Below are 12,594 nucleotides of genomic sequence, written 5' to 3'. Positions count from 1 at the left end.
CTTCCCAATTGCCTTGACTTGAAGATCTGAACAACATTTCTGATCTTTTGCTGTGGATTAGGATTATCTCGGATAAGATTTAACAGTGCTATTTATTTTTAAACTGCATTACTGACGCACAGAATATAGCTTGTTATTTTTAAGGATTAGAAAAGAGACTGTTTACCAAACTATAATATTGTTCTGTTTTTGTTTCCAACATTAATTGCAAAAAGTTTTAAAGACCAGTGTTTCTAAAAAAACACATTTCTAAGAGTTCTCCTGATTATGAAAATTGAAGTAATCAAAATCATTCACTGCGGCATATTTAATAAAGACTGCATAGCAATAGTATGCCACTCAGATGAATTTATTGTTACACATGCAGGAATAAGATGAATTGTAATCAGTTCTTTGTTTGGATGGATCACACTACTTTTCTGGTGTATAACCTATTGTAAATAAAATCATTAATGGATTATTTCATAATATTCAGTGATAAGTAACAACAAGACGTTTAGTGGAGCTGGTAGACACCTACAGCTGTCATAAATGAAAGAAGATAAACTTGACATCATGACAGTAGAAGATGGAATCTGCCCACGGACAGTGGGATCAGTGGCTTCTGAGCAGAAGGATAGCACTTAAAGCAAAATTCAAAAGTACGTTTCTGAGATTTAGGCTTATGTCAAATTGAGTGGCATTGCAGCAAATCATATTGACTAAATTCTGGATGATTTGTTTGATGTGCGTAAAACACTTTCAAATTTACTTGCGCAAAGAAACTTGTGTATGAAAAACAATTCCGGGGAAAAATATCTTTATCCAGTAAAAATCATAATGTGAATGATCCTTTAATATGAAAGAATAGAAAAGGATTTATGTGACCGAGTCAGCACTTGATCTTCAAAGGATTAGTATAAATATTTTAATCTGTACTTTTTATTCTTATAGGGATATTGCTGCCAGAAATGTCTTAGTATCATCATTAGACTGTGTAAAGTTAGGAGACTTTGGTTTATCGAGATACATGGAAGACAGCACTTATTACAAAGGTAGGGATCAGAGTTAATACAAAGCTATAAAACTTGGACAGGCAATGTCTGCAAATAATATTTTGATAGTCTGCACTAACAAGGAGTCCAATATGTGATGTGTTTGGTATCAATTGAATTCTTGACATAATAAATTGTAAAACTGTTGGATTTTATTGCTGGTGAAACAGAATCTGTTCCCATTTATTTGAAATGTTTGAACAATAATCTTACAAAGAATACATTTCCCATCTCTGCAGTGAGTACAACCTGTTAATAGTTAACGCAGTAGTAATTCACAGCTTTTGCGTGCGATCCCACTAAGTAATTATTGTCCAATGGAAACGTCAAAAGTCAGCATAACATTTGAGTAAGTTGTGCTTGTAACTATTGTGATGTTCTGCAATCTTTTACATTGGTTCAGAAGCCACTCTTAGTAATTGACTGCACCTGCAGGTTAGTATGACAAGTTTATGCCAACTATGCCTTTTTGGGAGTGTTTATCACATTATGATAAGGATTTCAGATGTGCAAAAACCTGTGGGCATGTTAGTTCATCATAATGACCGTGACCTGTCAGTTAAAGCCTCATTCAGGTCTGTTTATCAACCTGTGTTTAAGTGAGTTCAAATTCAGTTAATCAATCTGTCTTTGATACTTAAGATTTGTGATCGGCAGTCAAGTAAAATCTTTGATTCTGTTTCTTCCAACTGTAGCACTCATTGAATTGTTTGAATGCATTTTCAGTTGTCTTGAATCCTTTGGTCATTTTTTAAATGGTCATTTATAAAATTCATTTGTGGAATGTTGTTATTAAAGGCTACTCTAATAGTTAATGCACATTCCTGTTTGTCCTTCAGAAAGTGAGCTGTCTTCTTGAGTGACTTGCTGGGCTGTTAAGAGAGGGTGTTTAACAGTCAAATGCAATGCTGTGAGTCAGAAATCCAATCTTGGCCATGCCAGATCAAATAGAATGACTAATCTCCTATAAGGAAGGAAATCTGTAAGCTATCACAACAATCCAGCAGAATCATCATCACTTTTAGTAGCTGAGGCATTTACATCCATCTTACCCAGAAGTACCAAGTGGATGATGCCTCTCAGCCTCCTGCCGAAGTCACCTGTATCACCGATGCCAGTCTTCAACCAATTAATTCAATCCATGTGATATCAAGGAACAGCTGGAGATACTGGATACTGTAAAGATTAAGGGCCCTGACAAGATTCCAGCACTAGTGCTGAAGACTTATACTTCAGAACTAACTGCGCCCCTAGCCAAGCTGTTCCAGTGCAACTACAATAGTGGGATGCCCCACAAAGAATTGGAGAAATAAAACCTGGCCAATTATCACCCCATCAGTCTATTCTTGATCTTCATTAAAGAGATGGAAGGGGTCACTGACAGTGCTATCAAATACCATTTGCAAAGAAATAACCTGCTCACTGACCCCTCGTATGAGTTCCCCTCAGGCCATTCTGCCCTTGACTTCGTTAAAGCCTTGGTCAAAATATGGACAAAAGAGCTGAACACCAGAGGCGAGGTGAGAGTGACTGTCCTTGAAATCAGGCCAGCATTTGATCAAATGTGGCATCAGGGTGTCCTAACAAAACTGGAGTCAAGGGGAACGAAGGGAAAATCTCTCTGTTTTCTGCAGTAATTCATAGAACAAAAGAAGATGGTTGAAATTGTTGATGTTCAATCATCTGTACCAGGACATCTCTGCAGGAGTTCCATAGGGTAGTGTCCTGCTTCATCAATGTTCTTCCCTCCATCATAAGGTCAGAACTGGGGATTTTCATTGATTACACAAAATTCACCACTCTTCATGACTCCTCAGATACCGAAGCAGTCCGTGTCCATGTGTATCAAGATTAGGACAATATCTAGGCTTATAAGTGGTGAGTATACTAGTCATAATCAATGTGGATCACCACCAAGAGAGACTTTAACTGTCGACCCTTATCACCATCCTGGGGGTTACCATCGACTAGAAGCTGAACTGGACCAGCCATAGAATTATTGTGGCTATGAGAAAAGGTGAGAGGTGAGAATTCTGTACGGTGTAGCTCAGTTCCTGTCGTCCCAATACCTGTGCGCCATCTACAAAGCAAGTCAGGAGTGTGATGGAATAGTCCCTACTTACAGATGAGTGCAGCTCCAAGAATACTAAAGATGCTTGACACCATCCAGGACAAAGCAACCCACTTGATTGGCACCCCATTGAAGGGAAAGTACATAGTATCAGAAATAGGAGGAACTGATATGGGGGTGGCCAATAAACATTGCAGGTTTCCTGTTACAACTAGTACGTGTTTAGAAGTACGAGACGTGAGCGTATATCATAGTTAGAATATGATCGGATAAAATCGACTGAAGTTGAATACAATTGAATAATATAGACATGTGTATTACCACAAATGTCTGGTATGCAACCAGGGTTGCTCAGAGATGAAAAGTGTGTAAGGCTTTAATTGAAAAGTATTACATGTAGAAATAGTCATCTAAGAATTGTATTAAACCTTTGTTCTTGTGATGAAGATTTGAGTTGTTCGCCATTCTCTTCGTGTGCACTTCTCCCGTGCATGCATGAATAAGTTTGTAACAAATCTGAGTCTCGTTTGGTCGAAGAGGAAATAAAGAGAGAATTCACTCCTAACACCATCTGCCATGTTGAATAATCACTCCCTTCGCCTCTGATACACAGTGGCAGTTGTGTGCTCTACCTACAAGATGCACTGCAATAACTAATCAAGGCTTCTTAGACAGATTCCAAACCTGTAGATTCTGCCACCTACAAGGACAAGGGCAACAGCTGCGCAGAAAAGCCACAACCTGCAAGTTCCCCTCTAATTCACACACCATCATGACTCGAAACCACGTGGGTTTTCCTTGTATGTCACAGGCGGCTAAGTCCTGGCACTCCCTTTCAACGAGTGTGTCTCTACACCCAAGGACTGCAGTGATTCAAGAAGCCAGTTCATCACCACTTTCTTAAGCAGTTAGTAAATGCTGGTCTAGCCAATGATAGCCACACCCATGAACAATTTTTAAAAAAATTCTACATTTATTTCATAGAATCTAAATTTCCTAATTGCTTTTGTGGATTTTGAAATCGTACCTCTGAATCATTAATCCAGACTTCCAGATTCCATTTAATCAAACTATTATGTTACTTGTACATCTATTCCAGTCAATTATCAATTGCACTCATTCATGCTTCTCAGTTACACTGACTCAGTGGATTTTATGTTTTGACTTATGCAACTGAATTTGAGCAGAAACATGGAGCTAATTTTACCTTGGCAAAACTGATGTTGTGATCAGCTCATTATAAATGCTTTTTCACAAATCCAGTCTGAGCAGAACTTCGTTCTTTTTACTCTTGCTAATGGATTGCACTACCTTGCTTTCTGAGGGCCAGATTTAAATTTGTATAATTAAAGAGTGGGATTAGGTACAGAAACTACAGCATGGATGGTACAATTTATGAGCTTTCATCCTTATCTTGACAGCCTCCAAAGGGAAGCTGCCCATTAAATGGATGGCTCCCGAATCGATCAACTTCCGCCGGTTTACCTCAGCTAGTGACGTGTGGATGTTTGGTAAGTTTGTTTTAACTCCATTCACATAAATCTTGTTGCTGTCTGAAGGAAATACATTTGCCTCCTTTAAACTCTCTACTATTTTGCACCCTCTATTCTAAGATGGAGTGCCAGCAAATCGCAGGCTACTTTTATCGTTAAGATTGAGTTGATTTATACACATGCCTCTATGGTTTTGCACTTTGATAATAAACTGAATTTAATCCCTTGCCCAGCAAACCAAACCTTCCTTAACCTGAATCCTCATTCTAGCCCTACCCCTGAACTTGTTTTCACGGTTCATCCCTTTCCGAACTTATCATCCACTAGATTGAGTACCTACTCACCTTGATTGCATCCACATTAAATTACTGACCATCCAAACACACTTTCTGGCTCCCATTCATTTTTATTCTCAGGCAGTGACCCGTTTCCTCTCAAAATGACCATCATCATCAATCTCTTTCTCCTCTGTTAAGATTCACCTGGAAAACCTGCAGTCCTCACAAACTATTACTCTGTCGCAAACACTAGAAGCTGTTCAACCATTTATTTAGTCTATGGCTGATCAGCACTTCAGCTCCATTTTGTCCATATATCCCAATACTCTTATATGTTCAAATTCTATCCATATTAGCTTAAGAATTTCAATTGACCAGCATCTTTTACTGATAGAGTTGCAGATTTTTACAATCTTTTGAGTTTCAAAAAATTCCTTTTGATTTCGTTCCTAAATGGCCAAACCCTAATTTTAGCATTAAGCCCATGTTGCAGAGTCCCCCCACCAGAGAAAATATTTTGTTCCCACCCTATTAAGTCCCTCTATTATTTAAAAAAATGTTTCCTTTTTGCTCACTGAAACTCTCTCCCAAACTTATGGAAGGTTCTGCTCCCTGTCCTCTCTCAAATTCATGTCCATCTTTTCTTGCAATCTTAAGTTTGAATTCCTGCATCAGTGTTCCATCACTGCCATGCTCCATGGCTGTGACCTGTTTTATAGTTTTTGACATGACTGGCCACTTTCTTTTAACACCTCTTGTTCACCTTGGTAGGTTTCACTCATTTGTTTCCACTCCCATCAGTTTGATTGCTCAGGATCATTTCCTAAAATGGCCTCTCTTTCCTAATCCGCACCATAAACTGTAGACCTCCATAAGGATCTGTTTCAAACCACATCCTTCCTTAAACTTTGCTTTTGAAAATCCATGTCTGAGACATGAGTTAGTTTCCATGTGTACATTAAAATTAATAACACTTAGCTGTATCTCTTGACTCAATCTCTTCGCTGTTTTTCTTATGCCAGCGCAGTAGGCAGCTAGCTATTCAGCATTGGTTGAGCTACAATGTCCTTTGGGTAACATAAAGGCGATGGAAGCCTTGCCATGATTCATGCCATCCACTTTCCACACAGGTAGCCACAGATGCATTGCGTTTCTCTACCATTGTCTAGGGCCAAACCAGACTGTTCTTAATCTATTCATCCATTTCAATCCCAAATTGGGATTCTGACTTGATAGACGCTTCATAATGAAGAACACTTGAGTACTTAAGAGGCATTTAGACGGACACATGAACAAGTAGGGGATAGAGGGATACAGACAATGTGCAGACTGATGGGATTAATTTAGAATGGCATCGTCGACACAGATCTGTGATGCACTGTTCTTATATTATATCTCCGTAACATTGCATGTCTCTAGCTCTCCTTCCACCCTCTGCTTAAACCCTCATTCCTCCCTTCAGGCCGGGTGATTCCATTCCATAGAGGATCAGTTCATTCAAAACAGCTGCATGTATTCACACTGTTCTAGTTGCTGCTCATCTGTCACCCTATGCATGCTGAATTCCATTGGCCCCGGTCTTTGCTATGGTCTCCACAGAACTGTAGAACTCTGACTTCGAGAGCATTCCAGCTCACTCTCCTGAATAGTTAACCAGCAATAGTTAAAGGAATTAAAACTGCTATCACTATTCAACTGACCCCGCTCCAGTTCCCCATTGAGCTTCAGACTCCCAGATGCTGCACTGGCCTGACCCCAATACCGTGATCTGATCCAATACATACCCCCATCCAACTCCACCAAAACCTCATAACTGTACCTGCCACAGCCCAACACCCTATTAATTACCCCACCCTCCCCCGCCAACCCAACATCTCAACCCAATCTGAAACCCAACCTATCCTGCCCCTTCATCCACCAGCCACCTGTCACCCTGCTCACTTACATTCTCCCTGTAGCTTCTCCCAGAGCGTTGGGATGTTTAAACTTTTATGTGCAGCAGTTACTACTTAAAAAATGGATGCAACTTGGCGTCCATTCTGACTCTGTGCTACTCTTACATTTAATATACTCTATATTTGTCAAGAGGTCCAAATGAGAAATTTGGTCCTGAAACTTAGAGCTCCATGGCACAGTATGTTAAAAGGAGCAAAATAGCAATCTGAATATGATTGCCCTTCTTTGGAAGATTCAGGCCACTGTTATCTGTGGTTAAATCATTAGGTTCGATGCAGTCTTCTCCACTTTAGGTAGATATGACTTATGTGGTTTGTCTAATTCTGTATTCAAACTGCTATTACGAAAGTTCAATTTTATGTTGTTTTGTATTTAAATTAAAATATTTTCTACTCTTTGTTTCTTTCTATGCTTTAGGTGTTTGTATGTGGGAAATTCTAATGTATGGAGTGAAACCATTTCAAGGAGTAAAAAATAATGATGTAATTGGTAGAATTGAAAATGGTGAGCGGTTGCCAATGCCTCCAAATTGCCCTCCAACACTCTACAGCCTCATGACCAAATGCTGGGCATATGATCCTAGCAGAAGACCACGGTTCAATGAACTGAAACAACAGCTCAGGTAGGAAGAAGTTCTTATTTTCTTTTGATTAAATTTTTAACAAAGCAAATTGCAGTTATGATTTGATTTCCATTTCTAAATGAAACCCATAATGGTGACTAAAAGTTAATGAGGGAGTGCTGCCCAATCAGAAGTCGTATCTCTCGGTTGCCATTTTAAGCCAATGTCCCATTCACCACCTCAAATGTAAAATCTCCCACTAATATTTCTCAAAGAACAGCAGGGAGGTTCTCCTGCAGCCCTGTGCAACAATTATTCCCTCACCTAGCATCAATAAACGCAGATTATTTAATTGTTGTCATTCATTTTTTGTGAAAACCTACTGTGTGTAAATCAGCTTTTGCATCTACTTTTGTTACGACAGTGACTTTAAAATGCTTTATTGGCTGTTTAAGTGCTTTGGAATGCACGGTATGTGAAAGGTATATTGTAAATGTGCATTTTTATGGTAAAATTCATGTAGATTGCTACACGTTTATCATATGAAGTGAAACACTAAAATTCAGACACTGATGAAGTGGTGGGTATCAAAGGTCAGTGGACCAGATTTTATTACTGTTGCTTTAATTCTTTTAGTGACTTTTATGTTTCGTGCCCTTGTCTAATGAGTGTTGCTCTAAAATTTGTACATTGTTGAAGAGGGCAGGCACAAAATAAAGAGACTACAGCATGGTTTAAATGTGAAGAAACAGAAATTGTTGGAAAAACTCAGCAGGTCTGGCAGCATCTGTGGAGAGAAAGTAGAGTTAACATTTCAAGACTTAAGGCTCCCTGGCCTTGAAATGTTAGCTCTGTTTTTCTCTCCGTGATGCTGAGTCTCTCAAGTAATTTTTGATTTTGTTTCAGATTTCCAGGATCTGCAGTCCTTTTATGGACTAAATGCAGTCCTATATTGAATACAAGGAGCAAAACACATTTCTGTTCAATAAAAACCAAAAGAACTGCGGATGCTGTAAATCAGGAACAAAAACAAAGTTGCTGGAAAAGCTCAGCAGGTCTGGCAGCGTCTGTGGAGGAGAAAACAGAGTTAACGTTTCGGATCCGGTGACCCTTCCTCAGACATTTCTGTTCAAACCAGCTATCTATATTTTGAATTCCATTCATTAGAATGTCATTCTCAGTCATGAAATCTTTGGTCAACCTATGAGCTACATGCTAAGTAAGCAAATGAAAGCGCAGGAAAAATTTAATGAAAAATAACTTTGTAATGTCGTGCTTCATGCCATCAGTTTGTAGAACCTGATAAGTTGAAATTTGGAATTTTCATTATTTGGCAACCATACAAATGTAAGAGGTGAAGGTTTAAAAATAAAAATACTGAGTATTGGCATTATAAAACAATAAATAGGTAGCAATCAGTATTTTATTTGAAACATTTTCAGGAGCTATTAGTATTCTGTTGCTTCTAGATAATTAAGACCAACAAGTGAATGGTATTTTGCTTTTAGAATGACAACGAGCATTGATTTACCAATTTTATTATTTAAATGTTGCATTTATGGCGCTGTAAGGAGAGCTTGTCACCATTCCAGAAAGAAGTTGTTTAAGTTCTGTCCTTGTACTGCTATCATGTTGCAAAATAATTAATTGGTAAACCCAAATCCTTAAATGGAGATTAATTTCAATAGATTATCTTAACAGGTTCTACTCATTGTAAAGTATTTACAAACCCATTTGGGATTTATCCTTGCCTTTCCCCTTCATTTGTTCATTGAGCAACATTTTAGTGTACTAATGCAGTTACTGTATGTGGATCAATGTTATTGATAGAATATATTTCCCCTTCAAAAGCATCATTTGAGCTGAAAGTACAATTTATTTTCATACAGCTCTGTTCAAGTAAGCAAACAATTGTTGATGGTACATGGCTTGTGAATGGAGTTGGATTTCAATATTGATAAGTGGGGGTTTATTTTGAAGCCAGAATAATGAATGGAAATTTTTATTGGCATAAAATTATCAAGACCATCTGTTGAACCTTCCAATTTCTGTCCACTTCTTCAATGGAAGAACAAAGGGCAAGCTCTCAAAGGCTGGTAATGTGGTCTGCCAAGTTATCATTGGGGCTGCAAAGTTCAAAATTGTTCCCACTGATGATTCAAAGAAAGTTTAGAGAAGGACAATGATCTCTGATGTAATTTCTCTTAGCTATAAAGAAATAATCACTGAATTGAGTCGAAAATAATCCAAATTTAATTTTAAAATATTAATACAAAGGAGTTATCGGTAGAAACAAGCTAATTACTTGGTCTGTGATCACAGAACAAGTTGATGCAAAGACTAACCAGCATTAAGTGAGACTTGATCAAAATCTGCAGAGTGATGCATATGTGGAACAGGAATTTAGCAAAAACGCATAATACTATGTCAGTTAATCATTTTGAGAAGATAGATAAGTATCTGAAATGGATGACTTCACACATCTTTACATTTAACCCTGTCGAAGTTGCTAGAAAAGCTCAGCAGGTCTGGCAGCATCTGTGAAGAAAAAACCCTTCCTCAGAAGGGTCACTGGACCCAAAACGTCAACTCTGATTTTTTCTTCACAGATGCTGCCAGACCTGCTGAGCTTTTCCAGCAGATTTGTTTTTGTAACCATTTTGCTTACTTTGGTTGTTTGACATTGACCACCACAGAAGAGGGCTGCTTCATGTAAACAGAATTTCAAACTGTGAGCAATTGCATTCTTTAAACAAATATTATCTATAATTCTGGCTCAGTTTAGCTCTTATAAATCCTGTATCTAACCTATAACATACTGCTGTTTACATTTGAATAACTTTTCTAAATACTAGTCAGAATATGCCAAAGCAACTTGATTAATGACTCATTGGAAAACATATTCTGTCAAACTTTATTGAAGTAAATCTAAACTGGCAATGTTCTGTAAAGGAAACTGAAATGAATCAAAACTCAGTTAAGAAATTAATTTCAGTGATTTAGGTTTGCTTGTACTTTGATAATTAATAAACTACTGCTAAAGGGTTTCTGAAGAAGGGTCCAGACCCAAAATGTCAGCTTTCCTGCTCCTCTGATGCTGCTTGGCCTGCTGTGTTCATCCAGCTCTACACCTTGTTATCTCTCTACAACACAAAGTGTCGTTTCAGCCCATCATGTCTGTACTGGCAACAAAAATGATCTAGCCATCCTGCTGCTATTTCCACTCCTACCTCTGATACCTTTTCCATATCCTTGAAGGTTACAGCACTTCAGCTGCAGATCACGGTACCTTTTTATGGATGTCGAGGCTTTCTGCGTCAACCATGAACCCAAGCAACAAATTTCAGTCACCCACTACCGTCTGCATGAAAAACATTTTCCTCCTATGTCCTCGCTAATCCTCCTCCTGATCACCTTATAAATCTTCCATGTCACTAGCTACTCCCGCAACAGATCTTTTATCCATAAAGATCCTGTCAAATATCTAAGTAAGCAAGTTAAGGTGTTGGGGTTCAAAAAGAGTGGTCATTCTTGTCCAGCTGACTGGAATATACCATGTGCTGCTTTGCATAATCCTGTTGCTAGTTAGAAGGATGTGCTTTTGAGGCTTAAGCTAACAAGACATCTATCACCTGCTGGACATTGCTAAGGCTCTGCAATGACAATCATTAACCCCTGTGAGTAATTTATAGTTGTTATAACTGTCATGCAGCTAACAATTCATAATTTTCACCATGTGCATCCTCTGCGAAGGAAAGGTCCAATAAACAAACAAGTATGCTTCAGTGCTGTCACAGCAGACTCCCCCATCACCACCAACTCTGGTCATTGATGGAGGGCAGATATTTTACAGACTTTGCTTTCACCTGTCCCTGAGGTAGAGGTGCAGATGTTGGACTGGGGTGGACAAAGTCAGAAGTCTCACAACACCAGATTATAGTCCAACAGGTTTATTTGAAATCACAAGCTTTCAGAGTGCTGCTCCTTCATCAGGTGAACTTCTGTCTGTCTCTGAGGGATTAATTGACCGAGCTAAAGTGGAGATGGACCATGCATCTCTCCCTTGTGCCAATCTGATCTCATCTTGTGATGTGAGCTTATTTTTTAATGTTATTTTCATCCTCCTAAGTGGATCTTTATAAAAGTGAATGGCAAATGTTTCAATATCTGAAATAGAGCTAAGTTTGAACTATTTTCTGAGTTTTGAGCTCTCTGTCTATATTCCTGTCTGGTAGAGGCAAAACGCTGCACCTCCTTCAGTGTCACTCTGGTGTGATTATTTGGTTTTCCTGGACCTTTCATTAGGTACATGAATTGCCACTGCTGCATATGTTTCTGATTTATTCCCTTGCCTGAAAACACACAGCTTCCTGATACTGGTCAAGTGAGTGAATCCTGTGCAGTAATATCAGTATCTACTATAAGTTGAATAAAAGCGAAGTACTGTGGATGCTGAAAACCTGAAACAAACTTGAGAATGCTGGAGAAATTCAGCAGGTCTGCCAGATGCTGCCAGAGTTGAATTGAGTTCCTCCAGTATTCTCCATCTGTTTCAACAAAGCTGACTGCACTGTTCTCCCTTGCAGCCTTAGCCTTTCTCTGCTAAATAGTCTGGCACTTTGTTTCAAAAGCCACATCATTTCCTTATAGATCCTCAAATGTGATGATTGTGAAGTATTCACTCCTTTATAAATAGGATATTCAGCCAAATCATGACCAAAGGTATGTTTGGGACCCCTTGAAGTTTGGAGTGCATGAGATTGCAAGTGGGCTGAGAAAGCTAAAGAGTATGAGGAATTTTTTTACATATCAAAGGAACAGTAAAATTTTTTATTGGTAGGTCAATTGAAAGAAAATTGTTGGAAGTGGGGTAGAATCTTTGAGAGGTCTGAATGATTATCAGAAATAGCACTCAGTTATTTATAAGGAACTTGTCAATAATTTTGAATTGATATGAAATGACTGAGTAAGCTGAATGCATGATGAGCGCGAGTTATATTTTACATAAACTGTTCAGCTAACAAAAGAAAAATCCTTAGTGTGTGACCCCACAGGAACAAATTTCAGAAGCATTAGAAACTGTATCTCAGGACCTTATTTAAGTGTGCCAGATGAATAGAAAATGATGCAACATCTTTTGAAAGGGAAAATAAACCAATGAAAATACAGAGTAGTAGTGTTGCTGGTTTATTATCAGAGC

The 12,594-nt window shown here is 38.5% G+C and overlaps 1 protein-coding gene across 4 annotated transcripts in view; it reads left to right on the top strand.

Moving 5' to 3' along the window:
- The window catches only part of LOC109918182 (focal adhesion kinase 1), a 117,867-nt gene that overhangs the window by 25,389 nt on the left and 79,884 nt on the right, over positions 1–12,594 (top strand). For all 4 annotated transcript variants that reach the window (XM_048595535.1, XM_048595533.1, XM_048595536.1 and 1 more), the window contains 3 exons: positions 934–1,034; positions 4,527–4,616; positions 7,250–7,454. In XM_048595535.1, coding sequence (XP_048451492.1) covers positions 934–1,034; positions 4,527–4,616; positions 7,250–7,454 — 396 coding nt within the window. The remainder of the gene's footprint in view (positions 1–933; positions 1,035–4,526; positions 4,617–7,249; positions 7,455–12,594) is intronic.

Source organism: Rhincodon typus, chromosome 4 (assembly GCF_021869965.1).
Source record: "Rhincodon typus isolate 14 chromosome 4, sRhiTyp1.1, whole genome shotgun sequence".
Taxonomy (NCBI): Eukaryota; Metazoa; Chordata; class Chondrichthyes; order Orectolobiformes; family Rhincodontidae; genus Rhincodon; species Rhincodon typus.
Note: the sequence above shows the minus strand (reverse complement) of the source record. Positions and strands in the feature narration are given on the sequence as shown.